This window comes from Ambystoma mexicanum, chromosome 2p (genome assembly GCF_040938575.1).
Source record: "Ambystoma mexicanum isolate Mex_15411 chromosome 2p, UKY_AmexF1_1, whole genome shotgun sequence".
NCBI classification, from domain to species: domain Eukaryota; kingdom Metazoa; phylum Chordata; class Amphibia; order Caudata; family Ambystomatidae; genus Ambystoma; species Ambystoma mexicanum.
Genome location: NC_090923.1, coordinates 156,339,863 through 156,367,270, shown reverse-complemented (window position 1 = coordinate 156,367,270; position 27,408 = coordinate 156,339,863). Strand labels below are relative to the sequence as shown.

The 27,408-nt window shown below is 43.2% G+C and overlaps 1 protein-coding gene across 5 annotated transcripts in view; it reads left to right on the top strand.

Annotated features, from left to right (window-relative positions):
* The window catches only part of GRIP2 (glutamate receptor interacting protein 2), a 1,278,809-nt gene that overhangs the window by 880,196 nt on the left and 371,205 nt on the right, over positions 1-27,408 (top strand). For all 5 annotated transcript variants that reach the window (XM_069643409.1, XM_069643410.1, XM_069643412.1 and 2 more), the window contains exons 3-6: positions 10,203-10,338; positions 10,975-11,120; positions 23,052-23,138; positions 24,360-24,435. In XM_069643409.1, the coding sequence (XP_069499510.1) occupies positions 10,203-10,338; positions 10,975-11,120; positions 23,052-23,138; positions 24,360-24,435 (445 nt within the window). The remainder of the gene's footprint in view (positions 1-10,202; positions 10,339-10,974; positions 11,121-23,051; positions 23,139-24,359; positions 24,436-27,408) is intronic.

Sequence of the window (27,408 nt, the reverse complement as noted above, 5' to 3'; positions counted from 1 at the left end):
TTCACACAATCAAATGCTTTTTCAGCATCAAAGAAAATAAGAAATATTTCTTCAACCTTCTCACGGGATAAACCTATTATATTTAATAATGTCCTAATGTTATCATATCCATGTCTATTATCCATAAAACCCACTTGATAACCACCTATCAATGCTCCTATATATTTTTGTAACCTCATAGCCAAAACCTTCGCAAACAATTTTACATCTACATTCAACAGCTAAATGGTCCGATAATTAACACATTTTGAAGAATCTTTCCCTTGTGTAGGAATCAAAGTAATAATCTCTTCCTGCATCGAGGTACACAATATGCCATCAGAAAGCAACCGATTAAATAAAAGTACACAAACTGGGAACTAAAACTGAACCAAAGGACCTGTAAATTTCCACAGGTAATCCGTCTGAACTCAGAGACTTACCCAAATTGAGTTGACGAATAGCATCCTCTACTTCAATTTCTGACATCTGAGCATTAAGTGTTTCTCTACCTTCCTCCGACAAACAGGGAACTTCAATTTTGTCAAAAAACTCAGTCAGTTTGTCTTCCTCAACCTGTGATGCATCAGAGTAAAGAGAAGCATAAAACTGTCTAAAGCATTCGCAAATATCTTCACTTTTAATCTTCACTTCCCCTGTCTCAGTCTTGATCTTTTGGATAAATAATCTTTCTGACAAATTCTTTAGCTTCCTAGCCAGAATGCTTCCTCCCTTATCCCCTTCTTCCCAAAATTTCTACCACATGAAATACAAACCCTACTCTCCTAGTTCATCCAAAGTTTTCTTCAGTTTATCCCTAACACTTTCCATCTTCCGCCTCTGTACATTTACCAGATGAAGCATATTTTTGTTGACATTTTTTGAGGTCCAGTTCCAGATTAACCTTCATCTCACCCTCCCTCCTCATCCTAGCTGTCCAATTGATCAGTTCCCCACGTATAGTCGCTTTAAAAGCGTCCCACACCACCAAGCAATCCGCAGAATCTATATTTTCCTCAAAGAATTGAACAATGGAAGCAATGATTGGATCACATACCGTGTCTTCTTGTAATATAAAAGTTGTAATCCTCCATTTAATATTGGTGAGTCTGAACATACTCTGACATTATCAGCTGAACCAATGAATGATCAGAAAGGCATTGTTCCCCCATTTCTACAACATCTACCACGTCAATCAACCTCTCCGAAATTAAAAGGTAATCCAACCTTGAATATGAATTGTGAACAGGAGGAAAAAAAGGAGAATCCCTTCTCAGTAGGATGTAATATCTCCAACTGTCAACCAAAGAAAAAGTATCAATGAAGTCATGAAAAGTACCACTCAGCCTATGAGCCGAAAACCTACACGATGACAGTCTATCCAAAGTAGCATCTAAAATGGAAGTAAAGTCACCTCCAAGAATGTGTTCACCACTCATGTTCCTCAAAGAATCATTCAGTTCCCCAAAAAAACTTTATTCCTGAAAATGCATTTGACTTTATTTTTCAAATGTAAGTATCATTACTCCTTTTTAGCTTCCAAATGCACAGTATTACTTCTGCAGCCTTAAATCTGTCACATGTGCCTTTACACGAAGTCAGCATCTGCAGCACACGTGTCTTCGTGGAATCCATTGGACAATGTTAATAATATTACAATTCTGAGTCACTTTTTTAAATATTGTTTTTATTTGATTTTCTTATGCATCAACAATAACAAAACTAAATAACTACTGTCCTGCCCGCCAACCCCCCCATCCGATCCACAAATAGCTGCAAAACATAGTTCACCCAATCTCCAGTATGCTTAGGGTATGTGGACAGAATCCTTTTCTGAAGTCCTCATTCAAAAACTCCATAACTACTGACCAGTCTGTTCCAAATTTTGTCTGTACACCCTGTAGAGAATAAGTCATCTATTCCAGAGCTGTAAAGTGCCAGATTTTCGAGAAAGTCATGTTCCGTGGGTGGGTCCTTCACCTTCCACTTTTGCGCAATGACCAGCAGTGCTGTGAGTAGCAGAATCACATATGCTTTCTTAATGGGTTTTGCCCATTAAATCTATCCGGTAAGGTGTAAACCTAAGATGCTCTCCTCAGGGCCTCGATGTGTGTCAGTGCCAAATATCAAATGCATGTGCTGATCAATTTGATTCCAGTAGATTTGTAGTTTGCTACACACCCTCTGTATATGTAGCCAGTCCCCCTCCCCTCCACAGACCTCCAGCATTTCCCCGCCATGTTAGGGTATATTCTTTTCAATTTGACGTGGTGCAATGCCACTGTTTATGGGTATTATACCACAGTCCCTCCCAGGTTTCATCCGGGATCGATTTCCCCTAGTGACTCCTCCCAGGCCCGCATGTAGCTGGGGTGCTGAATGGTCGCGGAGTGATTTGCTATTAGGTATAGCTTCTATATGTTAAAGATAAGGTGTTTGTCCCCGGGGTCCGTTGTGAGAAACTTTTAAAAGGGGGGGTTAGAGATCTAGTTGCCCCCGCCTTGATCTTGGGGTCCATAACCAAGTGGCGTAGTTGGAGGTATTGCATTCTGTCTCATTCTGCTAAGCCCAGTTCCTCCTTGTATTGTGTGAAGGATTTTGTCCTTGCCTTGAGCATGTTCCCGACTTTGGTGTAGCGCGCTTCCTTCCACTTTTTAAACCCACCCTCTGGGATCCCTGGAGTGAAGTCAGTTTTTCCGCATATCGGTGTGCACAGGGAGGGAAAGGTGGTAAATTGCTTTTCCCTTGCTAAACAATCCCAGTGCTGTTCCACCAGAGCAGTGATATCGGATTTGTGCATATTAGGTGGCTGACGATCCTTGGGTAACCAAAGGACTTCCCCAGTGGGGCGCCCACCACTGCCTGATCTATCTGTCGCCAAGCCTTCCTTGATTCCGAGGCGAACCAGTCTTTCATTACTCTGATTTGGGCCGCCTTGTAATATGCCCACAGGTAAGCCTAACCCTCCTTTCCTGGTAGGCTGCTGCAGTGTTTTCAACGCCACCCAGGGGTGGGGGGGGGTTGTATGTGTATCCATATGTATGCACAGATATACTTGTATAAGGTGCAGAAATATGAAGGGCTTGAAAGATTTAATACCCTTGGGCGAACCGTCATTTTAATGGCATTAATCTTGTCCAGTCAAGAGGTAGAAAGATGGCCCCAGGTCAGGTATCGAGTTGGTTTTTAAGATGGTCAATGAGGGGGGGGGAGCATTGTACAGACCCCTGCGGTACTTTAAGGCTTGATTGTACCCATCTAAATTGGGAGGATTCTCTGGCTTGCATGTTCTCAGACCCCTACAGTGTCCGGTTCGGTATCTCTGATTTGGCCAGGTTTACCTTCATCCCAGCCACTTCCTCAAACCTATGAATGGCTTTAATCACAGCTGGCAGTGAGGGTCCAGGGATCCCCAGGGTCAGCAGCATATCATCGGCATACGCCGATACCTTATGCTCCACCCCCCACCCCCTGAATGGTATGCCCTTTGTCTTTGTTTGGTCATATGGCTGCTAAGAATGGTTCCCGATAGAGTGCGAATAGGAGGTGTGACAGTGGGCACTCCCGTTTAGTACCCCCAGACAGATATATCTGAGATGATAGTTCCCAATTCACTATGGCCATGAATTTCAGCCCCACGCCCTGTTGCCGCATGGTGTTGAACAAAAATGACCATTCCACTCGGCCAAATGCTTTTTCGGTGTCCATCTAAGGATAGGAAAGATAGTGGGAGTTCCCTTTTCTGCATCTTTCCTAGGATGTGGCAAAACCTTCTGAGGTTTTCGTGCGTCTGGCGCTGCCTAATAAACCCGCACTGGTTGGGATGTATGAGTTGTGATAAGAGTCCCTCAGTCTACAGGCCAGAACTCTGTATAGATTTTAGCATCAATGTTTATTAATGCAATTGGTCTGTACGAGCCGCATTGAGGGATCTTTATTTGGCTTAGGGAATGGTAGGATTTTTTCTTCCTCCATCGTCTGGGTAATCTTTGCTGCTGTAGCAAAGATATTAAAGAGAGTCGACAGCGTAGGGACCAAAATCTGCTGATAGGTGTGATAAAATCCTGGCGTATAACCGTCTGTGCTGGGAGCTCTTCCTGAGAGGAGGTGTTTAGTTAAATATATAACTATAGCTATAACTATAGAATAAGGCGACCCTCTGGACTGTCCAGCGCCATAGACCTTGATGGGGCACATTACTCTTTATTGTCGCTAACAAAGGGCATGATCTGAGAGTGTGATTGGTAATGGTTGAATGGCTAGAGTCCTGCCCACTAATGTGCTGGATCTCTAGATCTAGTTGATTCGGGAGAAACTTTGGTGGACATGGGAAAAATGCGTGTACCCTGGATCGGTCCCCTTCAATACCACCCAAAGGTCTGATAGCGCTAGTTGTTCCATCTTCCTCTGTAGGGCTGGTGTCTGAGGTGCCTGTGGATGATGGGGGGTGGGGGGGAGGTGGGGGTGGTGTTGCTTCTGTTCCTGTGGGGGTCCCAAGCCAGATTGAAATCCCCAACCATGATCTCCCCTTGTGCAAAGCCCTCGAGGTCTGCTAAGGCTGCCCGGAGGAACCCTTCTTGCCCCGAGTTTGGGGCGTATGTGGCTAGTGTGAGTGAGATAGTCTACTGTCATGGTGACAACAATGTACCTGCCTTCCTTATATGCTTTGGTTTCCATAATTTGCACTATTAGTCCCTTTCTAATTCCCACCAGTACCCCTCCCCCCCCTTGCTGTGGACTCTGCATTAGCCTGGGCTAATATACGAAAGTCGCCCAGCCTGAGACGGCATCCGATTTCCTGATGTGCGTTTCCTGCAATGTGACTATATCCAGTGCGTGATGTGCTAGAAATCGTTCTAATTTTTGGTGTTTCACCAGGGTAATTAGCCCACGAATATTCATCGAGAGGAGTTTAATCATCCTAGAGGGTGAGTTTCTGTGCGTGCATGAAGGGCACCCAGGATCGGAGTTCCCTTGGGCACTACCCCAATTTGAGACTAAGCCCCAATTCCCCCCAACCGATCCCAACTTACCCTGACCCCTCCCCACCTGCCCTGTGGTGGGTCTGTGCGCCTATGCGAGCCCCCCCCCCCTCATCTTGAGTATGGGCAAGACCCACCTGGATTCCCAGGGCCTTCGTGCAGGGTGTCCTATACCCCCTGTATATATGCAAGAGTGGCCCTGTCCCGTTCCTGCATAACAAAATAGTGAACACTTCCTCGAACCGTGCAGGAATATAATGTCTTAGTTTATTTTCAGTCAGCTTTTGCCTCCTGGATTGATTCCTTGGCATGTGCGAGAGCTGGGCCCCTCGCTAGGGGCCTGTGGCGGCCCCTTGAGACTTGCAACCATTCCCAAGGTCTTTGGCGTCTACAGCGACTCGCTGGCCGCCCCCTGTCTGCCTCGTCTTGCTCTTCCTTAAGTTCAGTAAACAAAGCCGTTCCTGCAGCGAGGTGACCTTGTGGTGTTTGCCCTCCCACTGGAAGAGTAGCCCGAAGGGGAATGTCCATCGATATCTGATTTGTTTGCCTGGTAGGGCTTTTAGCCCTGGTGCCATTTCTTTCCTTTTTAGAAGGGTGGAGTGGGCTAGGTCCTGATATAAATTGATCGCCAATCCGTTGTATTGGACCGGTACCGCCAGCCTGGCCACTCTGAGAATTGCCTCCTTTTGCGGGAATCTGGCCAGTGCCGCCATGACATCCCTCGGTCTGGCCTCCGGATTCTGGTGCTCTGGGCCGATTCTATGGATCCTGTCAATTGGGATGTCACCCGCGTGGCCTTTTTCTTGTAGGGTCTCAAAGATTTGCGTGGTCGTATTTCTTAGATCTGGATCCGTGACCAATTCCGGCAGGTTCCTGATTTGAATGTTCGATCTGCGGGACTGGTTGTCCAGGTCCTCGCATTGTTGCTCCATGTTGTGGGTAACCCTTGCCAGCTCTTCCAACGCAATATCCATTTTCTGAGTGTCTTCAACCACTTCTTGGAGGGCCCTCTCCCTTGTGTCCGTACGGTCCCCCAGCTCCGAGATGTCCTGCCTCAGTTCAGTAATAGATTGCTTCATTTCCCCCATAAAGGATGAGAACTGGGCCAGAGTCATTTTGCTGGAGAATTCCTGAAAACAGGCCTCCAGGTCCTTCTTTGTGGCTGCATTCAGGGTGGGGGCCTCATGCTGCGAATTCTCATTCTGAGGTGGAGGGAGCTCCTCCTCGTAGGTTTCCTTAGACCAGCAGCGCTGGCTGCAGAGGTCCCTCTCTGGGGGTGGTATTTAGGGGCTTCTTTTGTCCTCCAGCCTTACCCCGGTTTCCTGAAATTGTGGGTGGATGTCCTTTCCTCATGAAGTACTGGGTTACTGGCACTTTTCTCCCCCTAGCCCCCCACACATCGCGGCTCCCGGCCACTGCTAAAATCCAAGTCCTGCCCATTTCTGTGATGTCCACTGTTTGCCACCGTATTCCCCCTTTGCGTTGGGTGCTGCTGGATGATGAGACACAGGGACCCTGCTCTTGGGGTGGAGGCCTCGATAAGCTGTTCCTGCCTTTCTGCACCCACCTATGTCTGGAATCTCCTGGGAAGGCCCACCATCTGGAATCCCATTCTCTGGGCGTGTGGGGCAGGTCAGCCGTGGGCGCTACCTAGCCTCCCCGATGTCCCCCCTCCGGTAGTGGAGAATGCCAGGAGTTTCACCTCAGTCTTTTCATGTCTATAACGGACGCAGTGATTCTGCGCCTTCGGTATCTGATCGTGGTGGGGGGGGGCCTGTGATGGAGGTTGTACACCTTAGCTGCGGGCTGTCCCGGGTTTCTACCAGCGTGTCACCTCAATCCACACTGTCGGAGGGGGTGGGACCCTTTCCTCACTCGCCTGTGGAGTGAAGTCTCTCAGCCAGGTGCCAGGGCTTAATGCCTGGGGCTACTATCCATTTTCGCGTGACTCCTGCAGCTGTGTTCTTGTGTCGCTGTGAAGTCCCCTTACCTCTAGATTCCTCGGGCCGGAGGAGTTTACAGAGCCGCCTGTTGCTGCGGATGTCCGCCGCGCTCTGGTTCTGATCAATTCTCCGCTCCCTGCTCACCTTAATTGCGGGGGGCGTTGGAGCCTACGTCATAGAAGCCGCAGCTTGCCTCTGGCGTATATACTGTCCAGTGAGTGCTATTTAGTTCGGCGGCCGCACCGCCTGCCCTTACACAGCATGCTCGTGCTAAGCGTCGGCACTGCCATTCCAGTCGTCGCCTGTCCACAGGTGGGACGGCGACTGCCACCGCCTCTCTGGGACTTTGTGGGGAGAGACCCCATGAGGGCCGACTTGCACCCTGCTCGTTGTTCTTTGTACAGCTACAAGCAGGTGCGCTTTCGCGTCACTCCTGATCTCTGCTCCGGATACCTGCGCTGCTGTGAGGGTGGTTAATCACTGCAAATATTCATGCTTCCCCCCCCCTTCCATGGCCTTATGTGGGGGGGAAATCTGCTCACAGCTCCAGGCACCCTGAGGCGGGGTCTCATGCGATCGAGGAGTGCCGCCAAAGCCGTGGGCTGCTGAAGCGGGACGGAGCACACCGCGGCGCATCCACCTTTAGCACGCCGCCATCTTGGAATCCCTGAGTCAAACTTTTCTTCATGAGTGCCTGTACATTCTAACAAAATGGAGGAAGGTCCATTCCCGCTCATTCATTAGGCCTCACGTTGAAATCACTGTTTTGTAATGGCTTCAATATTTCAGTTGAACTCTACACTTGTTTCACTCACTATGTGGCCTAGCATGGCCTCTCCATCTGTCGCTCTGGGGCTGTCTTTTTACCACAAACCGGGAAGAGGTTTATGTGCATTGAATGGATGGGAAAGTAATCAGACTCCTTCTTGGTGGCTTCACGAGTGTTGCAATGATCTCAGAATAGCACATTCCCCAAGACAGATGGTCTAATGACAACATGTGGCTTTCCTGACTTGAGAGGATTTCCTGACTCCAACTACACCCACTGACAGATCCACAACCCCCAGATTGAAACACGAAAGGGCAGCAAGTATGTAATGGAGGTGGTAGGAGACCCCACACGGGTCATGCCTTCACTAAATTCCAAGATGGCGGATGCACCTTTTGTAATGTCAGGCCAGCCAACTTCACGAACCCCCGGAACACCATATGGTCTAATCGCAGCTTAGAACATACCTCAATACACAGGTGACCTCCATGTCTGCAAGGAGTTTGTGTTGGAGATGGAGGAAGTAATCCAATGATAAGTGGTAAGAAAGAGGAGCATGTAGAGCTGGACGTATGAGGGAGGGCAGGGGTGCTGGTGGTGGTGTTGGAGAGGATGGTAGAGTTGTCAGTTTAGTTGTCAGGGGTGGTGTACATGGTGGGAGAGGAGAGGAGAGTAGAGTAGTCGTTGGGAGGGTGAGATGTCGGAGGCAGACCATCCCAGAGAGGGTTGGGAAGAGGTTAGCATAAAATGACGGAGAAGCTTAAATAGAGAACAGGAGTGGTCATCAGGAGGCAAGGTTTGTGAGGAGTCTGGAGGAAAATTGATAACGTCTAGAGGGAGGAGGCTGGAGGAGTGTAACCCACCATAGAGCAACCGGCTACAGGGTGGCAATGTGTTAACATCAGAGAGAAACTTGAAAGCGAGATGAAACATAATTGGGTCAATCCAAGGCAAAAACTAGGAGGCCGCAGGAGGTACGAGACACTGCCATCTTCTACAGTGTCAGAGAGCCTATTCTAGAGGTGATCAGAAAAGATGTGCTGGGAACCAGAACCCTACAACAGGGATGAAGGAGTCTTGTACAATGGTTCAAGCCTGAGCAGACGAACCACAGAAGTCCTAAACATGTACTACTTTGTTTTTTGAGTGGCAGGTTACAAAAACCCTTATGAAAGATCAGTGCCATCGATTGGACATAAAGGTCAGTGTCAAAACACACTTGACTGCCCCCCTCTCAGAATCTATTCAACAACTCCTTTTTATTATTATTACTGGAAAAAAAATGTGGTCCATGTGTGCCTCCAACACTGTCACTGTTGTAATGTGTAATTAGGATTGGCTGCTAATTCCCGGAGCTTTCTGGCAGCAAGGAAGTTTTACTTAAATGTGTAAGTCTTCAGGTTTATCTTATTAGTAGTTCGAATTGTGACGCCAATAACCTTGTTGGGCTTATGCCCGTCTACACTGTGATGTTCTATAAAAAGACAGTGCATCGTGAGCATATTGTTTGTTTTCTTGCAGCGCTCTCACACGGTATAGTTTTTTTCATTACGTTGCATCTAGTTGCAATATAAAGCGTAGGAATCTAGGGATGTCCCATAATGCAGATTTGTCTAGGGACGATCCCCAGATTGGACACCAGTCTCCAAGTTCCAAGTGCGTAACTGTAGGCAATAATGGGCACCTTCTCCCTAATAGGAAATTCTAATACTAATAGTCAGTAAAAGCAAACTAGTTAACTGCAATTGCCAATGTTCTGCTTCAACTGCTTTGGAGAACTATCCTGTATTGCTGGATGCTTTTTCAACTCCTCTGGGCCAATCGGACATCAAGGCTTTTGTTGAATTTGGAGACTGTAAGGAGACTGTATGGCTCTCACCAGAGGCATATCAATACATATGAATACAACTGATGGATTCGGTCGTCGGCAGCCTTTAACACTCCAGATGCTTTGGACTAGGACTTTCATGATGTCACCATTGACTATACTAGTTGAGACTGATATGGGGGTTGGGGAAGTAGACCAAAACATGTGGGGAGCCAAGGCTTGCAGACACCGAGCTTGGGTAAGTTTCTCTCCAGTTGCTCTGCTTAACATTGTGCTTGGCCCATGTGCATAAATTGCCTCGTTAGGTCTTCCGACAGACCTTAACCAAGTCTCTCTCTTTACTTAAATTTACTTCCTCCGTCAGCCACCAATTAATAGCGGCTTATTTTGGTAATGGCTTTTCCCTGAGCTTTGACACCCAGTTTTTCCAAAAACAAGACCTTTGTTGTGCATTACATTTACCTTTTGACACCTCCATATTAAATATACCATTATTAAAGGACCGGTGGAAAAATTACTGTATACTTTGTAATTCAATATCTATGACTAAGTTGTAGGATACCTATTCGCATTGTTTGCATTTTGCATAACATGGTGCATCCTTATCAATTTGTGAAGTTGAAGCATTTATCTCCCCAATGATCTGCCTGTAGTGCTTCCATTTTGAAGATGTTTTAAGAATTAAACCATGTTCCTTACAGAGGAGTTCCGCGGAGTTACCATTGTGGAGCTGATAAAGAAAGAAGGGAGCACACTCGGATTGACTATATCTGGTGGGACGGACAAAGATGGAAAGCCGAGAGTCTCCAACCTGAGGCCTGGAGGGCTAGCTGCAAGGTGAGCTTCCTTACTGGTCTCTTAAGGGGAACTGACAGGGGGTCGGTGGGAACGGGAGAGCCATATGTCAGAGGGACTGTGAAGAGTAGGGGCATAGATCATAGGTACAGTGGCTGATGGCGTTGATATCATTAATGAAAGGGGCCTCTCGGTCAAGAATAGCTTGTGCATTTCTGATACCTTATATGTTATCTCTTGAAGTTGAGTCCCTTGTGGCCCAGATGGGGGTAAGAGGTCATCTATGTCTTATCAATACCAAGTATTGTGGTACTTTTGCGATTGGAAGGTTTAGCCTGTACTTGTTAAATGCATACTGCCATTTTCTGATTTCTAGGCAATCCAGGATTGTTTGGTTGTTTTCAGCCTCTTGTTTTCTAGTCTGGACTCCTTAATACCACTTCATGTAGGGGGCCTGTTTATAGCAAATCGTCCAACTGTAAAAAAAAGTAATTTGCTAGGGAATCGTAAGGTAAACTCTGACTTTGTTTACATTGTTTGATCTTTGAATGTAGGAACCTTAAGTCATGCGACAGAAAAATAACATGAATCGTGAAATATGGCGTGTGCTCAGGTTGTACTGGGTGACAATTTGGAGTTGATCTGGTTATTCTTTAAATTTGTATATGTCCTTTGCAGAAGTGATCAATTAAACATTGGAGACTACATAAAGTCTGTGAATGGCATAAACCTGACAAAACTACGGCATGACGAGATAATCAGCCTTCTGAAGAACGTGGGTGAGCGGGTCGTCTTGGAGGTGGAGTATGAGCTGCCACCAGCAGGTAAGTCTTGTGCATGCCAAACCTGTTGGGGGTGGGGGGAGTTTGACACCTGTTCCTTCCAGTAGACCAAGGGACAAGTACTGTTGGCCTATCGATTTGTATACCTCGATTTTGGATGTTGAAGCCATTGTGTGTGGTGCACATGGGGCAGTGTGATTCTATGAAACTAGGAAAGGGTTAAAAAAAAAAGGTAGTGAGTTGAGGTTTGTTAGAGGGTTTACAATTGGAGAAGAGGCCACAACATTGTGGTGAATATACCATCAAAGAATGTTATTTCTACTAGTGAGTGGCACAGCCCATAACATTACGATAACACTAGTATGTAAAGGTAGCCCAGCCCTGTTGCAAAGTAGCCTCCATTTTCAAAAGTTATCTACCTCCTGGTTTTGGAGGTCCCTGATCCTTTTCGTTTGGTGGCTAATGCATAGGAGTGAAAGTCCCTGTCCCACTGATGAATCCAAAAGGCTAGACCTTTCTCTGGTGGATGGATGAGTGGCAAGTTGATATGGAATGCAGATTGGCAGTGGGAACTGCATGCTCTTATTTCTGACCACTGAGTCACCTGTGAAGTCACCTGTGTTCTTCAAAATCTGCTGCACACGCACAAATGTGAATTTATGTACATTTTGCAAGTAGCAAAGAAGCGACATGAAGGGTACTGGGGTGCATCCTGCACTCTGAAAGCCAATTCCACATTCACATTCCCAAATTGTTGCACTCATTCAGGTTCAAGCTTGGACAGGACCACTTGTGTCTCAGAATACATTCAGCCTCACTCATCACAAATGTGCCAATAAGGCTGTCTGACTTCTATAATTCCTCCTGTGTGTGCTTCACCGCATAATAGGTATTTGTCTTCAAACATTCCTCATTACTTCTCATGTTCTACTCACTCACCTCCTGCTCTATCTTGTTCCCTCAGCAACCTCGCCTTCTTCCATTCTATTCTCACTGCCTCCCACCTCTCCACTTGCTCCTACTCTCTCCTAACTCTTAATCCTTTCTCCTGCAATCGGTCAGTCCACTGCTTGCGGGCTGATGTTCATTCATTGCAGGATTATTTTTCAATGAGTTTTTTGCCAATTTTCTTTTTCTCGAAAAACTCATTGGAAAATATAGGCGGTGGGACTTAAGGGTATATAAGGGGTAGGGGACTCGAATAGACTTTAAACTATAGGGGAGGAATTGAGCGTGAACGCCCCCGAACCCTCAAAAAAACATTTTCCAATGTGTTTGTTAGGGAAAGAAAATTGTCAAAAACTCAAAGAAAATTAATCCAGCATGAAGGGACATAGCCCCCTGCTTGTGGTGCTCCTCCACCTTCCCAGCCCTGTGGTGCAGAAAACTGTAGGCACTAGTGTGGGAACGAGTCCCCCCCACCCCTCTGCATTGGTTGGAGCCAGATTCATCAATTACGTATGTTAGACTTTTGGGGGAGGCCGCAGCTCTCTGGCCTCAATAATATCAATTTGATTTTATACTACACAAAATCACCAGCGTTGTAATCTCAGATCACGTAGGCTTGTCTCAGAGTCGGCCCCCACCACAGAAATCCAGACCATTCGCCTGTGAATAAAGATGGGGTAAAGATGAGGACAGTAAAGAGGGCGATAAGTGCCACAGAAAAAAGGAGGGAGAGTGAGAAAAGAGGGAGGGGATACTAAAATTACATAGGCGCATCGAATTTCTGTTGATGGCCCCTAAAACGTACAATCTGAAAAGGGGGAGGGCTTCGTCAGTGTCTGCATCAAAACGTAAACTCGCTGCGAGCCATTGCCTAGTGATATGCCTAGCACACTTTTCACTTGCCGTGTGTAAGTGCAGAATTGAGGTAGGATGTTTAACAAGGCAATTTCAGAAAATGGGGCAATTAGTATGCAATCTAATACTTAGATCCATGAAGGCGGTCTAGATGTGTTGGAATCTCCTACTAGATTCAGTGGTTTATTTTCCTTGGCCTAACTTTAACATAGACCGCAGGTTAAACTCCAGGATATCATTTGGCTAAAAGAATAAACTGTTCGAAGGAGATGGTTTGTGGATAACAAAGGGAGGCAAGAGGAGTGAGGGGGACAGTCTAACATTTCCGTTATGTGTCGAAAGCCTTGGGATGGGGGGGATTGGAGGTTATCCCCCTCTTCACAAGCCCTTAGACCTGGTTTTAATTTAGTGAATCGCGGAGTGCTCACTAGGCTTCAAACTTGTGGATGCTTATAAGTGTGGGAAGAGCAGTTTGTTCAAATCTATCTCCTAATCACAGACCGCTATCCGGTAGTTTCATTTATCGGCATCAAATGGCCCCACTGCTGACCACATCAGAACCCTTTTTTTCCGGGCTATAGACCAGAGCACCCCTTATATCTTGTTTCCTCCTACCACGATCTTCCCTCCTTCAGAAAAATCATCATTTAACACTGAGTTTTGCCAGCTATATTCCCTCCACTGCCTTATCCACGGACTACCCATTCACATGATTTGTCCCCTAACCCATCTTGTAGTCTAAGACACTTATTATATGGGATAAAGAAGTTGGTGTCCAATTATTTGCATTAGTATTGTAGTTGAACGCCATTGACCATGTTTCACTGCACATCCTGTCTGTAGCTGTCCCACCCATCCTGTATCGCCACACGTCCACACTACTCCAATAACCTATTTGTGGCACCAACAGATTCATGTGCAGTCACCCCCTTGTGGGGAAACAAAGGGCACCCACCTATGGACCTCATGCCAACTAGCTCCCTGGCCACCTTCAAACTGTCCTTCCAGGTCCCCTTGCTCCTGCATGTATATCCACAACAGCAATCCAATTATCCACACTCTGTGGGACCCACTGCACTGGCAACATTATATTTAGTAATTTTGTTCTTCATTTTGCCTCTTCCTTTTTCAGTCTGATCCTGCTGATCAAGTTTTGTTGTTACATTGTATAATTGAGTATTTCACTATTTTTGGTTATTAATGTGCCTTATGTCAAGGTGCAGTGATTGCTAATAAGTGAAAAATAGGCTGTTTATGAAGTAGATGGTTTAAAAAGAAATAAAATTAAATGTTGCAACATAGCCTAGACAAGCAGTGGGAGGTATAGGATAGATTTGATTACATTGGAACTGTTGGGTGTCCTGACCCACGTTTGAGCTATCATGCTGCAACATTTGGTGCTGTGGGCTTAGAAAATCCAAGATGGCCAAAAAGCCCACATGTGCGCCAGAATCCAGGAGAACCACGCAGTTTGTGCGTACACCAAAATGCTACCTAACTTGCCACCCACCAGTGTGAGCATGATGGGCCAGGGTGCCATGAGTGGAATGGGTGCCAAAGGTAAAACAGTAGCGCCTGTTAGCTCAAAAACGCTTTAAAATTACCTTTTGGTTTCTCTGAATGCCAGCTCAAAATGCCTATTTTCAAACATTGCAACACATCCAAAAATCTCACTGAACACCAGCGGACATCTGGCAGAATGAAGTATGTGTGCATACAAAATCTGGGAAGATGAAGAGCCCAAAACAATGTTCATAACAAAACTGGCTGAGCTATGCATGTCAGCAGCCTAACTGAAACTGGATTAAAACCACCAAAATCGAAATGTTTAAATTAACTGAGTGACCCACTTTTGTGTGTCGCATAGTTTGTAACTGTTAAAATGTCATAGTTTTGAACTTAGAATCAGCATTCTAGCTGCATATGTAAAAATTGTATTGACTTAAACTGGGGAACAAAAAGTGACATTTTAGCTGAAAACTGGCTTAAAGAGATTCCAATTCTGCCTGACAGGTTCCCAGGCCTGGCTGCATTCTGTTGCCCCTGTCAAAAGGAGGTCACACACTCTCTGATTGAATTACCAGGGGACTGCAAGAAACTAAACAAAGGGCCCAGGCAGATGGTTTATTTGGGGGGTCGTAAATGGCTTCCTTTTGAACAAAGCCCTTCCTTGATTTAGACAAATGTTATATTGGGGGCGTTGTAAAAGTGGCTTCCTCTTGGCAGAAACGGGGAGGGGCAGCCCCCTCTGAGAACAGGCTGAGCTTAAAGAAAGTGGGCAAACTGGTTTCTCAACCATGTGACCTGGGAAGACACACCCCTGTTGGCCAGAATATGATTTTAAGAAAGATGTATAACTCATGGTGCGGACTTGTCAAAATTATCTAAATGATACCATAATTCTTGTGATTTTTCTGCCCACATTTTAAGAGGTTTTAGGACCCGGTGGTATGATATGGGGGTTTACAAGCGGAAAAGAGGTTGTTACTCTAAATGTATGCAGGTTAAAAATCTGACACTTCCTTATCTAAATGCCCACATGCCTTGCACACAATTGTATAAATTTTGAGAAAAATCTGATATGGGGAAAGCTACTAAAAAGCGCAAAAAGTTACCATTTCTTTACCCAAGCTCCTAAACGCCAGGGTCGGAATACTGCCTCCCATCAGTAATGCATGATGTGTGTATGCAATGACAAACAACTGTGTATCTGTGGAATATGTATTTGGGTCAAATATAGATTTGTGTGGAAACTGACCAGGGGAGGATCCTCTGACCCATAAAACCTACAGCATCACTCTGACTCACATTTCCTTCCCCCAATCATGGGAGAGGGGAGAATTGGGCCAATGACAAGTAGAGAAGGGCAGGCTTAGCTAGGCCCAGGCACACACCCATTTTCAAAACACATAAAAAGAAACTGCTGGGACAGGTAGAGACATTCAAATCCAGTTGCTGCGGAGCGTTTTGCCGGACCACACAACATCCAGAAGATACCAGTTCCAGACTGACTCCAGCTACATACTCCAGAACCTAGAACTTATAATTTAGAACCTAAATCAGAGGCCTAAAACCACAAGCTGAGTTCTCTGCAGCAGGCCTCAAATCACTGCAAGCTACTCACAGCCGGGCGAGCTGCTTGAATCCCTTGTCAAGAACTTTTGCTAGGAACAGTGCAGAGATCCAGGAGCCGTGCAAAGACCGCTGTATCCGGACGGACCAGACCAGTGCCAGACCAGACCGTGCAGAACCGCAGACCCAGAGATCAGATCGCTGTGAAGTGCCGCTAACCTGATTGATCAGATCCGTGACGAGGTCCAGTCCCTCCAAAATATATTGTGAGTACTTAGGTCAGATTGTGACAGAAATAAGCTCTTAGTTTAAAATAATCTAATCCAAACTATTTTAATCTAACCAGAACTGCCTCCTAGAAGTTGTCACTTGTCATTTTGTAAAGCTGCACCACTGTCACTTGTCAATTTTGAAGCTGCAAGCTGTCACCTGTCATTTTGAGTTTACTTTAAATCCGAAAAACGACCTTTACAAAATCGTTCATATCTCTGCAACCGTTTGGTTTAACTTTCCTCTGAAAGCTTAGAATCTAAGCTTTCCAACAAACCTAGAACCGACTTGCTACTCCTTATACTTTTGCCGTAATCACGATTCACGCACTCGCGAATTTTACCGCGATTTGCGATTTGGTTAAAAATCCAGCCACGTGTAACCATCAGTCATTTCTTTCCTTGCTAAAAATTCATTTGCCTCTTAATCACCATCTCTGAATCATTGCTAAAGTGAGCCTGAACTCATCCCAAGTATCTCTCACTCACCCTGAACCTCCTAAACGGAATTAAAAGCATTTTCAGCATATTTCTCACTCCATTGCCACCACATTCAAAGCACTTGGGCCTGTGTTTTAAAACTCATACCGGTTTTATAAATAAAGAATAATTCTTCCAAAAGAACATGAGTAATTTGTTCGCTCTAAGCTTGCTGGGGGGGAACTGAATTTCGTATTGTATTTGATTGTATTTCTAAGAACTGTGTATTTCTAAGAACTGTGTGCTCTCCTCTTCATCTCCTTACATTGCATAAAGGGGGGGTGAATTGTCAAAGAAAAGTGATTGCTTGTTTTGTTGAAGTCATATCAAGTTATTTCTGTACTGCATTTATTCCACCTTGCATTTCCTTGAACCGTATAAAGCATTCTCTACCCCTTTATTCTTCTGTTCCTATTCACAAGTGTGCTACCTCATCTCCTATACTAACTCCTCATTGATTGTAAAGAAGTGTGCTAGTGTCAGATTACCCATTGTTGATTAACATTATATTTATAAGGGCGATATCGATTTATTAATTTATTATAAAAGCGTGGTATCTATATTTTGTCTTATTTCTCAAATAAACCTTTTAAACTTGCAAAACAGAACTACCTCTTGGCTCAGTGGGGTCAGGGGGATTCTAAGAGAGGGGTGTTATATAGGGGTAGTTATCCAGAACTCATGAACTGGACATAAAGATATATCAATAAGGGTTTCCATTCAGTATCCCAGACTAGGCATTGACTTAGCTGTAGTGTTGAATTGAATCTTCTTACAGAACACATGTAAACATATATTCACTCCATGCAAAACCGTGTCTCATTGGATCAGAACTCTGAAACGGGCTTAGGTACTAAACATCAGAATCTCGTAAACGTTCATGAACACCTAAAGTGCAGAGTCAAAAACCTGGCTTTTGGAATTAACCAGCAATACACTGCCCATCCCCTTGCTCGCACACTTTGAAGCCATGTGTCGCAAAATGAAAACCATCTTAGCTTTTTGTTGCTATTGAAACAAATTAATGCCTTCATAAATAATTGCACATGGGTCTAACACAATTTGGTAGACATCCCTGCAGAATTTTGGATAATAAGCATACTATGTGATGGTTATATATTTTACACAGGCCTTCAACAAAGTAAATTAACAATCGCCTTGGTATAAATTCAGTAAATGGGATATTTATGAAGGCCTGTTAAAGGATTTCTATTTTATGCACATACTTGGCTTTATGTTAGGATTAATAATGGTCTATTCGCTAAAGAGGTTACAACATGAGTAGTTGACCAGGGATCTATTCTTGACCCCTTCCTCTTTAATCTTTGTGCATCGGACACAAGCAAAATCTCAGTAAAACTATGCAACTTTCCTTTCAAAATAGTTACACAAGAATTTAATGGTGGACATATAAATGATATCATAATGTAAGACTAGTAAAATCTGTTTACAATCAGAAATAAGTATGCATACCAAACTATTTCCTTTCGGTTAACAAAGAAAATAAAGGTAATTCGTTTTGTAAAAAGAAAGATTGGGACCAATATTTTTAATTGGTATCTGAACTTTATTAAATTCGAACAAGTTGAAGAAATCGGTTATTTGGGCTTTCAGATTGATCACTTCAAAGCATTTTAAATGGTATTGGTGATCTGCTCTTAAACCTCTAAAACAAACATATAACATATGAACAAAATATAGTATCAATAATATTATACAGGATTGAAAAAAATAACTAATTTAGTTTTTTAATGGTTGGCTTAACCAATTCGGTTATTCAATTATTCAAATGGATCAGGGTAACCCTAAGTGCACAGGGTGTACAGACAAAGGCCCCTTCTGGAGTAACAAACAATAGAATCAAAAAGTTAAATATATCTATGAATAAAGCGCGGCCATACAACTACAATTTTAACATTACAAAAAAATACATTTTATTGCATAACATAAAATATCATCAAAATACAAAAAAGTTGATCACACAATTATCTAAAACATCTTAAAACCCATATATGCACATCTGATCTGTAGAAGTGTCCACACATTTACCTGATGACAAGTAATAACCACACCAAGGAGAACCTACAGTCTAGATTAGGGTTAAGGTTCATTTTTAAATATCAATATGTATGTACAAATGTCAACATCAAAGATAGACTTGATCAATACATATCCTTATTAGCAAATGTGTTCCCATCCACGCTTAAACCCAACATGTTTCTGTCATAACGCTAAGTTGCTGGACATTCTTCATGTGTAGAAACTTGGCGGTATCGCCTTCATTGAGTCACATCACATCCATAAACTCAAAAATGTTCATATTACCAACCTCTGATTAAAACCCATCACGTCTTCGCAGAGTCATGCTCTGTGCTGCTTTCATAAAAACACTAAAAAACACCACAAATATGTACAATTACCTACATGTACTATTCTTGAATGTATACAAATTACCATTTATATCACAAAATGTGTCAAATATTTGCACACCTCTTACTCAATCACCCTATCTGTATTCAATCATCAGGAGGGCCAAAGATTTAATCAATACGTGGGCACACATTATGTGTCAATTTCAAAAGCCTGGGTCATCATCCCTCTACACACCAAACAGTCTTCCTGTTAGAATAATCCAGCACCAACTCATTAAAGGTCTCGCACCATTCCATAACCTTCAATCATTGTGGACCTATCTGTCACCAAACACCTCTACTCATCTATATCCTTCACCTCTATATACTGTTCTAGTTCATTAATACTCATGCCTACGTGTAATGACACCTCGGTGCACACCACTCATTTCCAGCACTCGAGGTGCCACGTTGTCCTAAAGCCTAGATGGTAAACAATCTCACTTTCCTGACCATCCACAGATAGGCCCGCTCTTCTGTTGCTTGTGGGGTGCAACACATTAGATGCACACCAACACAAAGTCCTGCCTCTTCCCGTGCCCTGTACTGCACATCAGTATCTATAAATCAACATCATACCCTGCAGTAGTCAGGAAAAGTCTGTTGACTCTAGTATAAGCCACAATTCCATGTATGGAATCACTCAAGCAAACTACACTATGCATCACCCGACTCCAACATGGTCTTAGTTTGGAACTTATCTCAGCTTTTTTTCATCAGCCTACCACCTCTGCTTCTAACTACTCAATGCCCTGGCAGCCAGGCTGGTGCGCATTGATAACGATGGGTCCACTCCCACTGGATGCTTATGTGAGTTACACGCTCACGTGATCTCGCCTCCCCCCGTGACCGGGGCTGCACCACACTTGTACTGCTCGCGGTGTACTTTACCACATCATGTAATCCGGTAAACATAAACAAGGGATCATGGTTCCATTCATTACATCCAATCCCCTAAAGACAAAACTCTTATGGGCACCGCCCCTTTCTGCAGGCACACCCGTTAACCCTTACACCTCCATTGGTCTCCATCAAATCCACAATTCCTTAATGTTAATTCCTGTGAATACCTGTAGGACCGAGAGATTGTTTCAAGAAAAGGATCTATACAATATCCAGGACTACCACATTCAATTGCGACTCCATACCGCATTGCAAATGTCATCTGCCAAGCAAACACTCGCACTGGGCAACCCAGAGAGAGTGCTTCCACAATGTCTGTCCAAGAGACTACTACATCAATCTGGGGTACTTCCGTCTGCATCTACACCCCCATCACTATGGAGAATACAGTCATTCCCATCTCCCACGGTCATTACTCAACCTGCACTTGCATGCTGCCATTCTATGTTCTCGTTCAACACCGTCAAATGGCTTCCTGTAAGAGAAATCCCTTTTTGTTCCATGCATAAGAATTTGTTAATAGCTATCTCATTGGCACCCTTAGTTTACATCTATGCTGCCCACTGGAATTCATTAAACCCATGCCCTTCCTCCATGAAATGTTTCACCAATGGTGCCTTCTCAACATGATTCTTCAAACCACTCTTATGTTAAATGATATGTACTTTACATTTTCGGTTGTTTTTCCCTATGTAGATCTCACCACATGGACATTTAATCACGTAGATCACATTTGCCGTGTTACAATTGGTGAATTCTCTCATGGTCCACAACTTGGATAGACCTAAATCAACAGACGTTGTCATAGTAAGGTCACAAACAGTGACACTATATAAATGAGGACTACAATACATGCTGGACACCACACAGTGAAGTGCATAATCTTGTTACTGCAGAGTTCCAAGTGTCATGATTGTTAAAACTGCTAGTAGACATCTGTGAGATCAGTCAAGTGATCTGTTGGAGGATAGCTTGGGGTCTGTGGGAGGATAGCTTAGGGGCAACGTGCTTGCCTTGGAAGCAAGACTACGCGGAGCAACACTGGTTTGATCCACGGGGCCGCGCTTAGAAGCCTCTGGGTATTAAGCGAGTCATATCATTTTGACTTTGGGTTGAATTGTTTTTTCCACAGTGATCAAGCAGATCTGTATTTAGCTGGGTTTTTCCCTTGTCCAGCAGTTCAACTATGTTCACCAACCTACTCTCTGAAACATGCATTAATGAGTTGAATATATTTATGAATGTCATGAAACTTGCATTATCTGTTAAACAGAACAGGTAGCATTTACTAATACAATAGATTTGGGCCTGGCGAAGAAGGCAGACCAAGAAGCCGAATCTGACTTTCTTTTTATGTCTTTTGCATATGATTGAATTTTCTAGTTATTTATTTCTCACACTTAATAGTGTAATGAGACGTTTTGTTCCATTAATCGCCTACAATTGTGTATGTAATTTGAATTGAATGTTGTTTTAGGGAATGAATATGGGAGACGTAGTACTGCACTATTTTAAATTCGTATCTATACTTTATTAAATTTGAACACGTTGAAGAAATAGGTTATTTGGGCTTTCAGATTGATCACTTCAAAGCATTCAATAAAAGGTATGGGGGATTTTCTCTTAAACCTCCCATACAAACATATGAACCTAATACAGTATAAGTAATGTACAGGTTAGACTTGTAATGGTTGGATTAACTAAAAGGGTAACACTGGAAATACAGGGTTGGATTTTAATTCTCTTCATAATGTATCACCATACTTATAAAAATACATTGTTAAAGAATTAGTGCTATTGTGCATTATGAATCAAGCACTCGTATAAACAAAGATTTTTTAGCACATTTACAGGAACTAGAGCAACAATAAAGGATTCTTCGCGTTTTACTTTGGAACTATGACAATTAGTGGCAATCCTCTATCTTAAGGCACCATTATTGAATACAAACTTATAATTATTTGAATACAATATTTTTGTAGCAGGTATTATTTCAGTTATTAAAGTTATTAATGTGCTATCAATATATGGTGACATTTCTGAACCAAATTTATTTTCATGTATTCCTGCATTTCAGGTCAAATCACCTGGAAACAAATTAAATGGGTGTGATCCTTGCCTCGAATTGCATGAACCTGCCTCTTTTGAAAGAAGCATAATATATAAACACAAAAACGTATTTGTCAAATTCAGGCTAACATGAGATAGTATACATTAGTAAATAAGGCGGAATGTATTAATACCTATTTATTTTGGAAATGAGATTTTTAAAACATTCAGTTTTTTTAAGAGAATTTGATATTGAGGAAACAATTAGAGTAAATTAATGTTATTTTACATGACTTTAATCATTATTCTTCCAAATTGTTTTGTGGAAGATTTATAAAACAGTCATGCATTGCAAAGTAGTGTAGGGGTTAGGAAGGATTCCCACACTGTTTTATATTTTCTTCATATGTTTGGCTGCATTGGAGCATTTCTTTTTTCATATTTGGGTGAATCAATCAATAAAGACCAGTTTTTGAAAATGCTACCTTGGATTTGATCATGTTAATTCAACAAATAAGGAAGAACATGGAAGTGGACACATACCATTTGACGCATGATTTTTTAATTAAATTATAAACATCGATTGCACTTTTAATGCTATATTATTAAGCTACATTTGAGTGCTACTCCTGGGTTTAAAAAACTGATAGTGACCTATATTAGTCAAAACGTGCATTGACCGGTGCCCACCCGACCAGTCATTTGTACATTAATGCATAAGATCTTTTTATTTTGCCTTCCTAAAGATAGTTGAAGTGTATGGTCTATACAACCTAGTTTGTGAAACCTTGTAAATGTTGACTGTGCATATTCTGTCTAAAGTCTTTAAAAATACTCTTAAGTGTTTGCTTGGATCTTCAATAGATTAGACGGTATGGTTGCCTAAAGTAATTGCATAACTTGTTTCGGTCTTCATTTCCTAACATGCTCTTTTTCTTAAGTGTATGCACCTTTCCTGTATCTAAAATCAATTCCTCTTCTTTCAGCCCCAGACAGCACATTGGCTATTATTCCAAAGACCATTGAAATCTCTTTGTACAAAGAGGGTAACAGCTTTGGGTTCGTGATGAGAGGTCAGTAGTAGTCATTTAGACAATTGGCATAATTTGCATGCGAACAAGAGCTCTTCAAGCACAAACAAAAACCCTGTAATGTGTTACTTAATATAGTACCAGGCACAATAATGCAGAAGATTGCAAACTACAGTGTCTTTGTACGACTCTGGACATGCAAGGTCAGACATATTTAAGTGCAGTATCTAATTGTTTAACTTAGCGTTCATCTGCACTTCTTGCTCAAATTAGGATTTAATTTTTAAACTTAGTTTCTCCAATTCCTCTTTCCGACCTATGCCCTTTGTTTTGTTGAATGCCTAATGTTGATGTAAATGTTGATGTAATCTGTAATAGGTTGGTCTTTCTTTTAATGTGTTTCTGGTATTTTTGCAGGTCCAGATTTATTTCTAAATTGTGGAAAAACCCAATTTCCTCACAGGCTGGTTTGCTCGAAGTCCATTTACTCGTAAACATTTTACTGCAGAATATAAGTTGGGGGTGGGTTTATGTATTTAAAAAAGCAGAGGGTTTAGGGGAGGGCTGCAGTGGGCTCCCCCTCATTTTCTGCAGTCAATTTGGTAGAAATACATTGAGCAAATGGGCTTGGAGAAAATCGCATTAGATCCCTAAATTATTAGTCTAAATTAGTTGGTTCCCTACTACTTGATCACAAGCCATTAACGTTGCACGTCATTGGATACATTACCTTTACTGTCTTGCGTCTTATGATATATAAAGTACTGTAAAGTAATGTCGGATGTTCTATGCTTGAATAAGCGGACTACATCTGAGCCTATATATAATATGGATATGGGAACCTTGTCGCAGGTGCAGATTCACTGTTCTTTATTGGATTTTTGAGGGGCAAGCCCCCTTATTCCCTCCTGAAAATGTTTCCGTCACCCAGCCCCTCTAAAGATTATGCCACAAAAGGACCCGTCACCAAATGCAGTGAACTACCCTTGACTAGGTGGGTGTGGTTGCATGATATGTTTATGAAGGACTTATGACATAAATTCAAAGGAAACTGTGGACTTCAGGTTGTTGCTTTAGAAAGGTTTTCTTTCCTGATCACTGTTTTTAATCTGGCCCATACTGCATAAAGAGGATGATAGTCCATCAAAGCAAATTACATCCACTACAATGCACATGCCCATTTCCCTCACAGAAGTCAAATGCAGGAAGTGAGACAATAAATGCTTTAGAGAGCAACTTTATTCTGTTTTGATTCTCTTCTAGGTGGAGCCCATGATGACTGGCACAAATCCAGGCCTTTGGTAATCACTTACGTCCGACCAGGTGGCCCAGCAGACAGGTAGCTTAAGCAGCAAATTCTAAAAATTATTTTAACTATGCATTTGCTCATCCGAGTACTGTACAAAAAACAAGTAAAGGAAGTATAGCAACATGTGAAATGCAAAGTTAGTCACCCAGTATACAGCCCATTGGTAAAGCTAATTATGACACAATTAGTCAATGCAGTTTTTTTCTTAAAGCAAAATGGACATTATTACAGTTGTGACACAAATGAACATGCCTTGTGATTTCCCCTTGAAACATCAATTTTGACAATCTATTTTGGAGTAATAGCGTCACTGTACCAAAGTATAGTCCCTTAAATGATGTCAGTTTTTATACTGCACCCATCCTCACCACAATGGTCTTGCGCTGCTGAAGCTTGTCTGAATAGCGGCATTTTGTCACCCACCCAAGGGTGAACAGCACTATACTGGAAATGAAATGTGAGGGGTGAGAGGACAAGACCAGCTGAAGTAGGATGGAAAAATGAAAGGATACCAGGGGAGTGACTTGGGGGTCGTATGCTTGTGGTAGTTTGGGGCGTATGTGAACATTGATGGTGGATGAAACTAATGTTCGGTGAGACTGGGGCTAAACCCAAGCAGTTTGCCCCAAGTACTTTTTTGCATTGCAGTTATTTTGTGCCAGTAGAATTGGTGCATGGTTCTGGCGTGCCCGTGAAGAGTGGAGGCTTCTTCAACAAAACGGGCCCTTAATGGGGTTACCATATTATCCTGAGGATATGGGGTCGCCAAGCTGTCTGGCAGAAGTCACCATGCAATGGTTAATGACATTGACGCAAAAAAGAAGTCGAAGAGCAAGCAAGTTATCTTGAAAGAGTCGTCCGAGATTGACTGATAATTGTGCGGTGATGTGAGAAGGTGCGTTGCCTTACTTGAGTGTGCTGTCAAATTAAAGTGGCATTGTGAGAAAATATACCTGGAGCTCCTTATCAAGGCTGTTGTCCATGGACTGTGTAAAGGATGAATGTGGGTGGGTGTGTCGGGGGTAGGTTTGGCAGAGATGGGCTAGAAGGCGCGACTCCTTTATGCAGTCAGTCTGGCAACCTTTTGTTTGATGCATGCAGCGAATTTGCTTTGGGAGGGGACTGGGGGCGGGGAGTGGTCAGACTTTAAGCCTTCCACAATGCAAGGGTGTCATTGTGAGCCTGGCTGTGTGGAAAACATGCAACGGGGAACAGGAGAGCCAATGCTCTTCTACTTGCTCACTAATGCCCAAACAGCCAGATTCTAAACTCTGGAAAGCTGAGTGGAGCTACAGACCCTTTTAAATGAAGATGAGTTTTGAACCGATGGTCCCTGGAGCAAAGTCCTCGCACAGGCTTCCTGAAAGTGAGGTCTGATGAGAACATCATGGAGAAGAGTTATATTGGTGGGTGAAGCTGGAATCCTCTAGGTTTGAGGCTGCACACTTCTGAAAGTGGATCTGTATACACCTGCCTGGTCGACCCTTCAGAGCCTGGGCTGCAGTTACTTTGTCCTGTTAATAGAAGGCAGTGTGTGGCCGTTTGGTCCAAGAGGAGTGAGAAGTATTCTTACTTGCTTACATGCATAATTTCCATGAACTGGCTATGGCTCACTTGTATTAGTTATCTTTTCTGAAGTGTTTGATGGACTTGTAAAGGGGCACTTGGCACTAATGGGAAAAGACCTAACAAAACATGATTTAATATAACCTGTGTCCAGCCAGTATAACACAACTGACACCATGCCCACCACAACAAAAATAGTTAAATGAAAGGGTGGGGAATAAATAGATGCACAAAAATATAATGAAGAAAAATTAGCAAAACTCCCTGGAGAGCCCAACATTACATTTTGATGTAAAATCGCAATTGGGAATGGAAAATAATAAACGAAAACTCAAGAGTGGAGGAGGGTTAGGCACAAATGGCTTGAGGGAGAAAGTGGAAGTCCAAACAGGAGTGGGGGAGGTAGGAACATGCAAAGCAAAATTAATGTGTACATCAAAATCACAATTACATTTTCTGCAGATGTGCATTTGGGACCAAAAGAGACACAGATCCGAACAGACCAACCTTGCACAAAATTCCCCAACAGCTTAAACATAGCAAAGCATAGCATAGCAACATCGCATATCCTAACAAACCATATGAAGGTTAAATGGTTTAACACATCTGGCCACTCTGGGTAAAGGTTGTGATCTTTGCCACTTTTACAGGCTCACTGATATGGTTTACAGTGAGGGCTGTAGTGGTTTTGGGGGTCAGGAAGGTGAGCCCATTCTAAGTATTCACTACTTCTAGTTTCATGAGATAAATTGTTAGAGTTTTGCTCTTGACCATTTTCCATGTCAAATTCGGTCTAGCTGCTCACATAGCCTCACTGAAAGCCTACCATGCCTCAACACGACTGCCATTAGGATACAGTGACCACCTACGACAAATTCGGTTTAGCTGGGCACACAGTCTCCTGCATTAGCACTCTTCATAACCACTGGCAGCACCCGCCCATCTACCTGACATCTTGGGTTGCTTACTGGAGCCTAGCCAGCGCGCCTAAATCCTAACCCTGGCAGAATGCACGCACGTGTTTCAACCACAAAGCGTATTGAGGTCATACAAATGGGAAAATGGCACTATATAATTGATGACTAAAATACATGCTGGACATTACAGTTAGTGAAGAGCATAATCATGTTACTACAGGGTTCCAAGTGTCCCGATTGTTAGAACTGCTAGCAGACATATGTTTCTGTGAGATTTGTCATGTGGTTTATTTTGACTTTGGGTAGAATTGTGTTTTCCCCAGTGATCCAACAGATCTGTAATTCAGCTGGCGTTTTCCATACTGCAGCATTTCAACAATTTTCACCAACCTAAAGATATACTTCAGATCAAACTGACGCAAACATCACTACATAACACACTCACTGAAAAATGCATTAGTGTTAGATCCCCACTTTTTAATATGCATTAAATATATTTATGAATGTCATGAAATTTACA